At 37.5% G+C, this 15,422-nt stretch overlaps 1 protein-coding gene across 3 annotated transcripts in view; it reads right to left on the bottom strand.

The window, feature by feature from the left end:
- The window catches only part of LOC126761501 (serine/threonine-protein kinase BRSK2), a 51,037-nt gene that overhangs the window by 23,737 nt on the left and 11,878 nt on the right, over positions 1–15,422 (bottom strand). For all 3 annotated transcript variants that reach the window (XM_050477770.1, XM_050477769.1, XM_050477768.1), the window contains exons 2-3: positions 4,562–5,435; positions 3,018–3,112 (exon numbers count right to left, since the gene is read on the bottom strand). In XM_050477770.1, the coding sequence (XP_050333727.1) occupies positions 3,018–3,112; positions 4,562–4,649 (183 nt within the window). In that variant the 5' untranslated portion in view covers positions 4,650–5,435. The remainder of the gene's footprint in view (positions 1–3,017; positions 3,113–4,561; positions 5,436–15,422) is intronic.

The raw sequence follows: 15,422 nt of genomic DNA on the forward strand, positions 1-15,422 counted from the left end.
TTATTTCGAGACGACATCTTTGAGAAAATATTTCCCTATGCTTTGCTTTTTTCTCTACCCTTTACTCGTATTAATCGTGTATCTGAATAGCTGTGAAAACAGCTTAAGTTGTATTTGTACGTACGTATATTTAACTGCATGTTGCTAATGTAAAGGGCTCCATTAATTTCCAATTTTCCTTACAGTGAAAAGCTTTTAAGTGAAATGAAGTTATCGAAAAGCTGCTTTCGGTTAGTGTGTGTGTGCAAAAAATGACTATTTTGTGACCTAAATATTCAATAATCAAAGCTGATAAGGATTTCACGACAAGCAAGGCGACACCAAGTTGAATAATGGCAACGTCGGTGAAAGGCTGGAAACACATTTAAGGTAGGACAAATTGAAGTTTTTATGACACAATTTCAAAAAAATATTTTCAAAGTGAATTTTGCTATAATTTCACATAAATGTTTTCATTGAATTTTGCTACAAAAGTGATTTATGAATTTAATTTGCTATTTACTCACTCTCCAGTCAACAAAAGAATTGCTTTTAAATGAAAAGTATCAAGCGTGAAAGGTCATTAACCACAAAGCTATGCGCAAGTAAAAAACAACGCTATTAAAGCGCCACCACCCACAACTAGTTCCATTCCGATTTTTTGTCGATTTTTTCATGTTTGTTTTCCCTGCCTTATTATCCTCAATTTCTGTTAGTCAACTATAGGAAAACACGTGTCACTAATGAAAATTTATATCCGCTTCGCACACAGGCAATCCCGCACAAACAATAGTGTGCGCATTAATAAACAGAAAAGAACGAAAAACAAAAACAAAAAATGCAGACAAAGCCAAAAACTAAAAACCGAAAACAAAAGCAAATATTCTTTAAAAAAACGCAGTGCCAGCAGAAATATATTGCTACCCTTGAGAATAACAACAAAAGCGCTGGGCTTACGGCCACAAATAACAATAAAAAATTTATATACACATATATACAAATATATGTATGCACATAGACATATGTGTGTTTGTTGTAGAAAAGGACACAAAAGCCTGGCATACAAGCGATAATCGAAAACTAGCCGAACTAAAAATATTTGTCGAAAGGATTTCACTGCTGAACCACAGTCAAGCGTCCATGTGTGTATGGCTACATGCCTGCGTGTGTTGGTATGTGTTGAGGGCCAAATATTTAGTTCGCGTGCGGCTGTCGATTTTTCGGCCAACATGCAGGCTAACCATTAAACAGTTAGCAAGCAAACTGGGGGAAGGACACTGCATTTTATTTTATGTTTTTTTCCTTTTTTAGTTTTTTTCATTTTATATAATGGGAAAACATCAAACAATGGAATTGGACATATGTAGTAACCAATTGAATGGCTGGTGCTGATGGTTTTGTTATTGTTATTGGTGGTGGCCTGAACCACGTTAGCGCTTAGCGGGCAAGTGTGTGTGTTTTATAAGCATAAAAGGTGGTGGGGAAGTATAAGAGTTCATATATGAAACTCTATGAAGGAAAAAGGTTTTTCTATAATGGCAAACTATTAAAAAAAGAACTTATGTAAACATGTAATTTTGCTTTAGCAATATATGTTCTTTCGAAGCCTTTATAGCTTCAAACTAAGCTTTTCTCAATACTGCACAGTTCTTAATAGCATACCGGAGACCATCACGCTATGCTGTTTCTACTTAGAGCTAGCTGAAAAAGGTCTGACAGTTCCTTAAACCTTCATATAGTGATGTAAAGTTGTGTTTCCTTTATACATAGAATATGTACTATTAAGTATAGGGTAGTAAACTCAAAATCTATTTCCTTTTGTTCTGTTAATATTTCAACAAGATCTGATTCGCACCTTTCTCCTATCACTATTTTCGTCTGATGCTCAATATCTATTTTACTTTGTATAATTCATGTATAACTTAAAGGGCTCCAATTGATATATAAAAAATAAGACTTTCACTATTTCTATTAAGACTAATTATGGTTTGAAAGTAATTTTTAGGCGAGTGCCCTATCCGGTTCCAAATGTGTTCCGAAAACAAATTCTATCCTTAAAAAATAATCTTCTTGTTTTGGTTTATAAGCCTGAGGTACAAATTAAATTGATAACAAGTAGATTTTGTAAAACAACTCATCTTTAATATCATAACTCAACTTTTATATAAAAACTTAACTTTTACACAACAACTGAACTAATAAAATATCCTCTGATTTGGTTATAAATACTTTTGCGTAGCAGCTTAACTTTTACATAACATCTTAACTTTTACATAACAACTCAACTTTTATATTACAACTCAACTTTTATATTACAACTCAAATTTTACATGACAACTCAACTTTTATATTACAACTCAACTTTTACATAACAACTCAACTTTTTCATAACAACTCAACTTTTACATGACAACTTAACTTTTATCTTACAACTCAACTTGTATATTACAACTCAACTTTTAAATTACGACTCAACGTTTACATACAACTCAACTTTTATATTACAACTCAACTCTTGCATAATAACTCAACTAGTCAGATAAACTTCTGTTATAGATTTTGAAATCCTAAGCGCCAACAAAATGAATAAACACTCCACTTTCTCTTCTTATGTGCAATGAAAAGACATTAAGCTACTTGCTCACAGCATGTTTGCAACTTCTTCTAATGTATCGCGCCTTCGCACTGCATATTAAAGCAACCATTTAGCCAACATGGCGTATACGTGACATGAATTTGGCGAACAGCGCTGACTCTAACACAACAGCGCAAGCTAGAAAAAAAAACACAAAAATACTTGTTTGCAACTACTTTTGCGTGTCTGCGCTAATGACTTATATCGTTTACACTATCATTCGTGTCGCAGCCGCTCCCCCGCACCGCGCACATTCAATTTTAAATGAATGCTTACATGTCTGTCTGTCTGCTTGTCTGCAGCCGTGCTATACATTTGCTGACATTATCTATTTTTTATTACTTCTACACTTTTTTTTCGCTTCTGCTACTACCTTTATACAATTTTGAAGCTTTGAACTCACCTTCATTAACACCGATTCGCTGAGCTTCTCGCGATTGATTATTTTAATGGCCACCTTACGACCGAGCACACAGTGTACGCCCAACTTAACCAAGCCTAGAAAGAAAGCGAGTAGGAAAATTTATATAAATTTGCATATAAATGTACATATATATCGAAAACTTAGGTGCGAGTGTAAGGAAAGTGAAGTGCGCGCCACAGGAGTGTATCCCTTTTGGTGAAAAATCGAAATATATTCGTGGCTTGTTTATCAAAATAACACACAAACACACACGCGCACTTGAACAATGCACTGTGGGCAAACCAAATTTATGCGGCAACAACAAACAATTGTTGCCACAATTTTTCAAATACCCAAGCCAACGCCAATTCCACACATTCGCCGCTCATTCCGCAAGCAATTTGAATTCATGCGCCAGCGGAGAAGCTTCTGTGAAATTGGCATGGAGCTGGGTATTTTTACAGTTCAATGCATGTCTGCTTGCTCATGTATATATGTGTGTATATTCTAAGATATAAGTACATAGAAAAATTGAAGACTAGCTACATATTCTCAGTTTTCTTCGCACTCTTTAGCACCAACTCTGCTAACACTCATTTTTCCTTTAAATTTTTGTTGTTATATTTTGAACAGGGTATCTTGAGTTTGCTACGAAGGTACCCAAAAGGTAAAATGGGAGATCCTATAAAATATAGTATATACGAGTATATAAGTACATAAAATGATCAGTAAGACGTGATTAGCTTTAGCCATGCCGGTCTGTCGTCCCTCAGTTTTTGAAGTATCGATCTGAACTTTTATACACATCACTTTCTCTTATATGTCGGAACGGCCGATACCGCAGCACTATAGCATATACCTTACAAACTGAACGATTGGAATTAATTGCTTTTATGGAAAACTTTTTTATTTCGCGAGATATTGAAAAAAAAAACTATAATCTCTGCCATACAACTACCCGACCAAAATTAAGTGCTTGTATGAAAAACTTTAACATTTGACGAGATATCGTGACGAAATTTTGCATAGATTATTTTCCAAGGGAACACTACAATCTCTGAATAAATCGCTTAGATCGGATAACTATAATATCTAGCTATCATACGAACTGACCGATAAAAATCTAGTCTTTGTACGGAAGACTTTTTTATTTAACGATATATCTGGACCAAATTTTACATAAATTGTTGATCAATAAAACGCTACAATCTTCCAAGAAATTTTTCAGATCGGACCTCTCTAACATGTAGCTGTCATACAAACTGAGCAATCGGAATTAAATGCTTCTACGGAAAACTATTTCATTTGACGAGATATCTTCATAAAATTTGGTTTGCGTTGTTGTATACAACAGTAGGGCAGTATCCGAATAAATTGTTAAGATCGGAGCACCATAGCATATAGCTGCCATACAAACTGATCAGTCAAAAGCAAGTTCTTTAAGAAAATTTTTGTTTTTGTGAGGGATATGCAGATATTAAGGGTATTTTCTGGGTCTTTTTTTATTTATTAACTGTTTTTGTGTGTATTTCAATGGAACTCACCCGTCTGTCCCTTGCCCAGCGTCTTCTCCAGACGATATGGCCCCACAAATTGGCAATTTTCAGCTGTCGTATTATTTTCCTTCTGCATCTTGTTACCGTTACTTGCTGTTCGTGTTGTTGCCGATGCTGTTCTGCACTGTAATCCAGTTTTCGCTGTTGCTTTTGTTGTTGTTGTGGCTTTTGTATGCGCCTATGCCGCTTCACTGCTGCTTCTACTACACTACTCCACACACAACGAAGCGCTGCAAGTTCCATACACACACTTATGCACTACGCACAAACACACCAACAACTGCTACAGCAACTTCTTCAAACACTATATGGGCGTTTTCTAAGCACGTTAGCCGCCCTCCAGCGGCTGCTTTCTAGCGCTTTAAGCAAACTCACTGCTTTTCAAATGTTTACTTAATATTTTTTTGTTCTTGCTTTTTCGGTTTCGAGTTGTATTTGTTTCGCTTTTAAGCAAACACTTTCGCGTGTATGTGCTTGTATGCTTGTGTGTATGTATGCATATGTGGGTCGTATGTGTAGGCGGTCCGCCTGGGTCGGCGCAGCTGCTGCATAAACACCAGCGCTGTAGTTTTGTGGGTTAAAGTTCGTTTTTAATTACTTTTTCACTGCAGCTCTCATGGATTGCTGTTGCTGTTGTTGGTATTGCATATCGTTGGCGCTTTATTGGCCTTTCCTCTTGCGCTTCCGTACTTACAGTTATACTGCAATTGCATTTGTTTTCATCACTTCTTTGAATTCTCGCTTTAGTTGCTGCAGCGTCGAGCGCTCACAATTGCTGCATTAATTGGTTTTGCGGAAAAAAATTGCTTTCGAATAAAAACTGATTTCGGCTCTTTTCATCTCTCTTTTTTCGTTGCTTTATCTGCAAAATAGAATTTAAAAATAGTTATTGATTAGTGAAATGCTGCAGTGTGTGATATATGAGCTCGTTTATTTGATTTGGTGGCGTGTTGAAATGGTTTATGTATTTATTTTCAAATATGTGTGTATCTATATATTTTTGGAGAGTTTTGATTTGAGTTTTGTATGGAAGTGACTGGCATATTTTATCTACTAATCTTTCTTTACTAAATTTTGGGTCAAATTGGTTCTATTTTTTCGTTGGTTTGTAACTTAACCTCACCTATGTGAAACTAACCAGCACCGGTTTAGAGCTGTCTAAACATTTGAAAAGTAAACAGTAGTTCGTAAAAGCTGCTATCGAACAAGCCCTTTGATTCGACTTAAACCGACCGATTTGGCTCAGAAAATTAAACATTCTTAGCTTATTTATTTGAATGAATGTATTCTATTAGCTATCCGAACGATTTTAGTTAACTTTTTTTGTAGCGAAAAAAGAAAAATCTAATAGCACTCCCGCTTCTGCAGTCCAGTTCCAAACTCCTGCCAGATTTTTGGCATGAAAATGCCTCTTAGAATCATATATTCAAGATATGAAACTATTACCATCATCTCTCATATAACATCAAGCCTCCCAACGCATATAAGGGAAAAAATGAGCTTGGAAGGTTTCATTCTCCAGAATGTACTCTAGAGTTTCACATCGCCATCTATATATGGTATCTGCCATTCTCTTCGAACAGCTGCTCTATAATCCGTCGATCGACGACTTCCTTTCAGCACTTACTGCATCGGAGGTATTGGGTTGATTTCAATGTCCGTTGGGGCATTGCATCTCACTCGTCACTTCTGAAGCCTGAGCATTATCCGCTCTGGCGTCTTTGGAAGTAGTCACAGAACCAACCTCTCAAAGCCACATTTGACGAAATAATCATAAATCAGCAAATTATATTTGAGCAAACATGTCTTCTAAAAGATACCGGCTAACGAGCACTGTCAGTATCAGTTACTACCTATATTTATGAGGCTTTGGAATAAGCGAATGAAGAATAACTTAAGTACATTCATCAGCCGTTTCTGTTCGTCGCTATAGCGTTGTAAAAAACGTGTGTCAAGCTTTAGTGGTCGGAGTCCCTGATCCCGATAGTGTAATGGCCTGTTAGAATCAGCACAACTAGGGAGATGCTAATTTTACTCAGGGAAAAGAGCTCACTGGATCTCTTGGGATCAATTGTGGGCCAAAAAGATCTTGCGACAACTCATAAATAGTTTTTAGGCCAGGACTGGCTAAGTTATCGCGAAGACCAGCAACCAGTATCCATTTCCGTTCCTGTTTTACTTATTGTGGAGTTAGGGAACCCTTTCTTTTAAAATTATCAGCTTTTCAGTTGTCTGCGATTCTGCTGTGGGTCGATGCCATTGCTAACTAGGTTTGTAATTCCTTAAATAGCCCGAAACGAAAAAAGGTTTACAATAGTCAGAAAGCCTGAAACTGAAGTTATTAGGGGTTCCTGACATTATATCACTCTACCAACCTTCTCCCAAGTTTTGACCCATCTGTAAAGAAGGTCTTATTAACACCTACAACTTCCACCCAGCTATATATAGACATAGAAAAAGTCACCAGTGTTTGGTTTGACGATTCCATGATCCAAAATAGCCGGTATAATGCAAAGCGTATGAGGATTTCCGAATACAAGGACATCTGTTCATTAGAAAACCCAGATTCTCTTAGTCTGATGGGAACATTTCGGGAATATCTATGAGCATTATGTATATGCAAAATGGCATTAAGTGCCAATTTTGGAGTGGACTTCAGTGCAGCATACATGCTGATGGGCGCGGCTCGGTGGACGCTCTTGAGCTTTTTTGCAAGCGAGGTCTTATCTAGGGCCCTCCAACACACATAATGGGCTTGATTATAGTATCGCAGAACATCTGAGTCGATCTCATAATAGCTTAAGTGAGGTCGGGTGCTTTTCGCCTCTGAATTTCATTTTTTTCAACCAAGTCAAAGCATTTTGTTTTGTGGATCCAGTTTTGCTCCTGAATATATACATACATATAGTATAGTTCCTACCTTTTCCTTCTTTAAAAATAAGTTTTTTGAAAAAATCATCACGCTTCATTTGCCTGAATTCCTTCAACTCAATTAAATCCACCGAATAACAATCAAAGCACAAAACAAAAAAAAAAAAAAAAAACAAAAGAAAATAATTATAAATGAACATGCAACGTCTCAAAGCCGCATAATAAATGGCCTTTTTTAATAAATTTAATTAACCGAATTTAATGCGAGACGCCAAAATGAACAAGGCCACGCGGAGATCTGCCGAAAACGCGCTGACTCGCTGCGAAAGCTTAAGTGTCTGCTTAAACGATTGGAAGATAAATCAAATACGGATGCAGCAAAATGAGCTGCCAAGCCAACAAGCAGACAAAAAATACAGCAGGGATTTCGCAAGCAGGGCAAACGAGCGTCAAGACGGTATTTTATTCCTACATACATACGCTCAACACATGCGCGACTCATATATGTAAGTGTGTGTGTGTGAGTTATGAAATGCGAGACGAAGCATAATGATGGCGACGGAATCTGTATAGAAAAACACCGCAAAGAGACGAGCAGCAAATTTAAGATGACGTAGACGACTTTAAGAAGTTGTGCACAAGTGCGGCACAAGTGGCGATAACGGTGAATAAAGCAGCACAAGTGCCAGAAGTGCCCGAGTAGTAACCGAAATTGTGTATGAAAATTCATATTATGGCAGAAATTTCGCTTGTGAGTAGTAAATAAAAAATGTCTGTGTATGTGTGTGTCTGTACGAAAGTATGTATATGCACTGGCGAGTATACTGGAATGCGTGTGTGTTGTTGTTGCTATTTGTTGGCGCAACTACTTGAAAGAAAGTCAATTTGCGTATATGGGGCAACTAGGTCGCATGTCATAAACACACGCACGCACACACATACATACATAGCAACAATTTAAATATATTTATTGGGAGCATGTATAAATTCCTTCCACCTCACCGAGCATGCGAGCAGACGCCGACGGCGCACTCCAGCGGAAGGAAGTTGCCAATGGCGGAAGGAAGGCGAGACGCAGCGGTGGAACCGAAAGGCGAGGTGACGGAAACTCGACCGGAAAGACGGAAATAAGAAAGTAGTGGTGCGCTGTCAGAAATTAAAAAAATACGCGCATGTTTATGTGTGCGTGTGTGTGGTGAAATGAGAGCGAAAATATGCATAAATGAACTGCCAATGAAAGAATGGAAAATAAAAAATGTAAATTAGTGTGGAAGGAGTTGAATGCAGCAATTAAGTTTTGGCGGCGAAAAAATCATAGCAAGACAAGTGTGCGGTTGGGTGGGAATTAAAAGCATGTTGGCGTAATTGAAAAATAAGTGTTGGTTGTGTGTGAACAAGAAGGAAAGGATTATGGAACGGGGGAATAATTTGTATTTTAATATACGTGTGCTATTCAGCGTAATTGATAAGATTTTAAGTGGGAGTATTTAAATTAATATGAATATGAGAGCAAAACAAGAAAAAACGTTAACAAAAAAGAAACACTCCTTACAAGAAGTTGATTTCGATCGTTCAGTTTGTATGGCAGCTATATGCTATAGTGATCTGATCTAAGCAATTCCTTCGGAGATGGCATTAATGTCTTAAAGAATAGGCCATGCCAAATTTCGTGAAGATATATCGACAAATTAAAAAGCTTTTCATATAAGAACTAGATCGGCCAGTTTGTATGACAGCTATATGCCATAGTATTTCGAACTTAAAAATTTATTCAGATATTGTAGTATTGCTTTAAATAATAATTTATGCCAAATTTCGTTAAGATTTCATGCCTAATAAAACAGTTTTCCATACAAGAAAGGCATTTTGATGTGTCAGTTTGTATGGCAGCACATACCATAGTGATCCGATGTGAACAATTTCTCCCGAGATTGCAGCTATGCTTTAGACTATAACCTGTACCAAAGTAGTAGATATCTTGTCAACTAAAGAAGTTTTCTATACAGCGACATAATTTTTATAGGCCAGTTTGTATGGCAGCTATATGCTATAGTCATGCGGTATCAACGGTTTCGACAAATACTCAGTTTCTTGGGCAAACAAAGATGTTTACAAAATTTCTGATCGATATCTTAAAACCTGTGGATATCAATAGTTCGCTAATACCAGAAAATGATGGGCAACCCTTTTTTGGCAGATAGAACAATAGTCGACTTGTTCACATTAGTTTTGGCAGTGAAGTTCAGAAGCCCCACTGTTACGACTGTTTCTGTACATAAACTCCGAAGTCGTATGTTACATATTATAATATGTGGTAGACAACAAGAATATAAGTTAAAATGAGGTAGTTACCGAAATATAGGTTACCTTCACCAAACCCTCAATATTTTTCGCCAACTTTGGTCCTATTAGTTTTTAAAGTGCCTCTCAGATTTGAAATATTCCAACATTATCTTGGTAAGCACATATTAAAGTTAACCAAATAAACAAATTATTGTGTCGGTCACTTTACTTCAACAACGAAAACGAGCAAACAAACGGGATTGCATATTATAACGAAAACAACAAAAACAACAAGCCACATTCATCAGTGTAATAAGCGCATAACACGAGGCCGAAATCGGCAAGTGCCAACCCGCCTGAGAAATGAAAAATGTGTTGTGCGCCTAAAACGATGCTTTGAAAAATGTGAATCGGCACATGTTTACAGAAACACTTACACGACTACAACAGCTCGCGCTCGTGCGCTGCGGTTAGCTTTGAAAATGAGCGGCACATTCATAATGAAAAGCACCTGCCTGCCACGCCCCTTACAACACCGCCGCAACGGCGACGAGTGCGCGCCACACATTGCACATGACATTCAGCAATTTACGTGCCAGTAGCAACAACAAGAACAACAGCGTTAACGGTTGTGGTAGTAGCAGCATGCCACAAACATCGAAAAGGCAAAATTTCCAGTTTCCATTTTGTTAGCTGTAAATAAACAGCAACAAAGCAGGCAAGGCTTTGCGTGAGAAAGGAAAAAGGACATGCCAGCGCATGATGGTGTATGTGTGTGTGTTAAGACAAAGGCGCTTGTATGTACGTTGCATAAATGATGGCGGCTGTGTTGTTGCGAAATTCTCGAAAATTTTCTCAATGCGTACAAAAGCCAAAGCAAACAACAAAAATGAGCACAGGCAAGCAAGCAGCCAGCCATGGAGGCAACGCCGCGCTGACCAGAGGCAGACGCACGAAATGTTTAATGAAAGAAATTGAGGCAAGTAGACTAAAAGGCTGACAAAAACAACAACAACAACAGCAGTGGCAGCAACAACAAGAAGAAACGTAGCAATGGTAGCAACAACAAAAACAAGCACAGCAGTGCCAACAACAACAACAGTAAGTGTTGCAGTGGCAGCAGCCACGCCGGCACAGTGAGGAAGCAAGCCATTACGATTTATGCGAGTCAAGGCAAGTTGCTTACGCTCTCGTTTTGCGTAATTTTTCTTTTATCGCTGGCAATCGCCATACGCCTGCTCCTCCACCAACACTCCAACGCACCGCTTGCACATGCCGCTGCATGTGGGCTGACCTCTTTAAACACATTAATAAGCCATTTTGTTCTAATAAATATGCAGTGGTTTATGGGCGGCCGAGCAAGCAACACATGGGCTATATTTTTCTTGCTTTTTGCCAGCTCGAAAGCTTTGCTGAATGTGACTTGCGCGCATTTGCGTGTGTTTATTTGTAGGTGTATGTGTGCGATCATATATTATATGCCAGGCAGCATATGTGTGTACTCATGTAATTAAACGATGTTTTAAATGCAATTAAATTGTGTGTGAATGCTTTTCAGTGTGGCGCGCGTGAGTTATGCACTACGCTCTCTACTCTGCACTCTTAATGCCTCCAATTACACATATAGTTTAGCGTGTGCAACATGATACTAAATGCTGTGCTTTTTGATAAACTACTTTGGCTAATTGTTATGGTTTTTTTATTGACAATTATTTGTTGTGGAAATTGATTTAATTGAGCTGCAATGATGCGTGAAGTGGTTTTGCTTTGATGGCAGCGCGGTTTTTCTTGTTAATTATTTTTGTTGCAAGTACTTCGATGTATTGACTTGTATGGTGCTTTTTATGGTGTTAAGTGGAGCGATATAATTTTCATAAGCCCTGCTTTATTTTTAAAATGTCAATACTACTGATTTTTATAGTTTAGTTTGTATGGTAGCTATAGGCTATAGTGATCCAATCTCAAAAATTTTTTCAGAGACTGTATCATTGCCTTAGACAATAACGTAGCACGTTTTGTGAAGATATCTCCTCAAATGGAAAAGTTGTTCATAAAAACACTTAATTCCGAGCGTTCAGTTTGTATGACAGCTATATGTTATAGTGGTCCGATATTGGTCATTCCGATAAATGTGCTGCTTCTTGGTGAAAAAACCACGAGTGCAAAACTTCGGATCGTTTTCTCAAAAACTGAGGGACTACTTCGCACGTATACAGACTGCCGTTCGAATTGGCCTAACAAACTCGAGATAAAGACCTTGTTATATCCTTTTATGTAATAAAAAAGAAAAAAACATTAATTTCATATCTATGGAAGCTACTAGACCTATTGTTATACTTCGAACAGGGTATTTTAAATTTGCAATTATGTTTACAACTCGCAGAAGAAAACTTCCTGTGATTCTCAAGCTGATTATGCGTTGCGGGAAGTTAGTTATTGAATTTTGTGGCATCTCGTTCACAGAAAAAAAAAAAAATATTTCTTTCAGCAAGCTTTCCACACACAAGCACACGCATACACACTTATAATAAACGAAAAAATTTTATAACTGTAACGAGTGCGGCTGCGAGCAATCAAATTGCGCTACATGCAACATGAGAGCGCCATTTACGCGAGCAGCCATCAGCATGGAAGACACACCTGAGCACCAGTTTTCCACTCTTCCACATTTATAACGGTTAAATGTGCGCGCAAGAAAACAATTCAAAAGAGCACCGGCACCGTTATCTAGCGGCGTATTAACGGTAGCTTGCGGATTCCCAAAATGGTAATCAAACTTTAATGTAATAACGGCGCTGAAATGCGAATTTGCATAAAATCCTCGCTTCTTTTTACGAAAGCGACATTTGCTATTTTTTGCTTGCCGCGCGTTTTCGTTCAATTCGAAACGAGATTGACACGAATTCACGCGAAGTGAACAATAAGTGAGGCGTGAATGATGCAGTGGGCGGCAAGCAGCGGGGCAGCGCATGTGCTGGAAATGAGTTGAGAGCCTTGAAGCAGTCAATCTATAACAAGCGTTTGCTATTGACACGGCATCGCTTTGATTGCTGCTAACCACAAACACACGCACGCACGCATAGAAACATGCGAAAGCAAGCGTTGGGTATGAAAGCTTGCTTTCTGAATTGACAGCGGCTGACAGTGCACAAAGAGCGACCGTCCGCGGCGTGGCCATATTTCATGTTAGCAATTCTAATTTTATTTCTTCTTCATCTGCTGTGGCAGGTCTTTTGCTAAGCTGCAAAATTCATTTTTTTCACAATGGGCAGTTTGAAGCCACCGCCAGCTAAGCGAGGTCCAACGCCCTCACATACCGCTCATTTCACAGCGCGCTCAACATTGAGAGTGTCGCACAGTTGCTTGTGGCAGCTGGCAAAAGGGACGAAACACGCTTGAACACTGCATGCTTGTTGCCGCAGTCGCTTTACAATTGGCCATGTACGTGCTCTACACGGCGTATACGTAACATTTTGTACGCCCTAATGCATGCCGGCAAGTGTCTGTGTAGTGGTGTGAGTTAATCTTCGGCATAACGTTGAGTACTTTGAAGTTGCTAAAACCCAATTACTGTCTGCTGGTTAACAATAACAGCAACAACAGCATTGTTTACTTGCTGATAATGCGGAAAATAGCATGGCGGAAAAAGGAATTCATAATCAAGGATAATTCGCTCAGCGACTGGGGTTTAGATATAACTTCATTTCTTTAATTCGCTATTCTTCTTTACCCAAATGCGTTTTTTCTTCTTACATTGAAACTCACACGCATTACAATTTAGAATTTAGCGAGATTTCTGGGAAATAAGTAAAAGATGTTTAATAAATCTAGGCGAAGCATAATAATATAATTTGTTTTTAAATTTATTTTTTAGATTTTACTTACAGTTTCAGTTAAATATTTTTGGACTGGGCTTAATATTTAGAGTTGTAAACTGCTGAGAGTGCCCAGAAAATATTGCCTTGAGCACTTATTCTAATATACTTCAAAAAATGTTGCCTACATGTAGGCGTATTTTAGCAAAGCCACAAGCCATTTTTTTACGTTATTATAATCGTATTTGAAAGAAATGATTTGTCTATAAAGATATTTACTATGGTGAGTCAAACATTTTTTCGCTTGATACTCTGAAAAATAGGTTCTTAGACACCTCTAAGAAAATCTCTTCAAACATGAGCTCTTAATTTAATGGGAAGGTTCTCTGCCTTACAATTTTCTACTTTTTTCTTATTAGCAGTTCGAAAAGTTCATATCACGCATTCAAGTACTTCAAAAAAATTTCTACTTTCATAGAAATTAATTGAAATTAATTTGATTATTTTAAGGGGAAATTTTTTTTCTTATAAATTTTATAACTCAATGAAAAAAAAAATCATTTTGAATTGCAAAGTTCTTTTAGAATGTTTTTCATTACACTAAAATCCTGAGAAAATGTTGCTCAAAGGTCATTAATTTAATTTATTCAAGAATGTTGCCTACCTGTAGGCGTATTTTAGCAAAGTCATACACCTATTTTTTAGTGAGGTTGTTATACAGAGACTATTTCGTTATTTTATTTTTCTACTACTTCATTTCATTTAAATTATTTTCGAGTTTTTGATTAAATATATTGAGAACTTGTGAAAAAATACTGCCTCTAATGATATTCTGTTAATTTATTGTAAAATGTTGCCTTTCTTTAGGCATATTTTAGCAAAGTCACGCTCTTACTTTTAGTGAATTTATTGTGAAGTTATCATAATCATGATAGATGAGTGAGATGACGTATAACTATATACATATATGTATATATTATACTTTCTACTCCAGTTATTTAATCCTCGCAGATTTTCGCATTATTTTGTAAATTAGTTCGATAGAACTTAGAAGTAGAACTCAAAGGTGTCAAAAATATTTCTTTGTTTCCGATGTAGTACCAAGCGCCTATTAAACATAAAAAATAACGGATTCTTACATAATTTCATTACCACATCTCATTCGCATTCATTATTTCATACATTCAGAGATATGCAAATAAAATTAGATGTATCGGGTGATTTTTTAAGAGCTTGATAACTTTTTTTAAAAAAAAACGCATAAAATTTGCAAAATCTCATCGGTTCTTTATTTGAAACGTTAGATTGGTTCATGACATTTACTTTTTGAAGATAATTTCATTTAAATGTTGACCGCGGCTGCGTCTTAGGTGGTCCATTCGGAAAGTCCAATTTTGGGCAACTTTTTCGAGCATTTCGGCCGGAATAGCCCGAATTTCTTCGGAAATGTTGTCTGGAATAGTTGCTGGCTTATTTCTGTAGACTTTAGACTTGACGTAGCCCCACAAAGAATAGTCTAAAGGCGTTAAATCGCATGATCTTGGTGGCCAACTGCCCATGCATCCCGAAAAATGCACTGTTCTCCGAAGTTTTCCCTCAAAATGGCCATAGAATCCACCACATGTCAACCAAGTTCAGTTCTTCCATTTTTGGCAACAAAAAGTTTGTTAGCATCGAACGATAGCGATCGCCATTCACCGTAACGTTGCGTCCAACAGCATCTTTGAAAAAATACGGTCCAATGATTCCACCAGCGTACAAACCACACCAAACAGTGCATTTTTCGGGATTGGGCAGTTTTGTTTGCTCTTCACCCCAAATGCGGCAATTTTGCTTATTTACGTAGCCATTCAACCAGAAATGAGTCGCATCCCTGAACA

The sequence above is a fragment of the Bactrocera neohumeralis genome, chromosome 6 (assembly GCF_024586455.1).
Source record: "Bactrocera neohumeralis isolate Rockhampton chromosome 6, APGP_CSIRO_Bneo_wtdbg2-racon-allhic-juicebox.fasta_v2, whole genome shotgun sequence".
Classification (NCBI taxonomy): Eukaryota; Metazoa; Arthropoda; class Insecta; order Diptera; family Tephritidae; genus Bactrocera; species Bactrocera neohumeralis.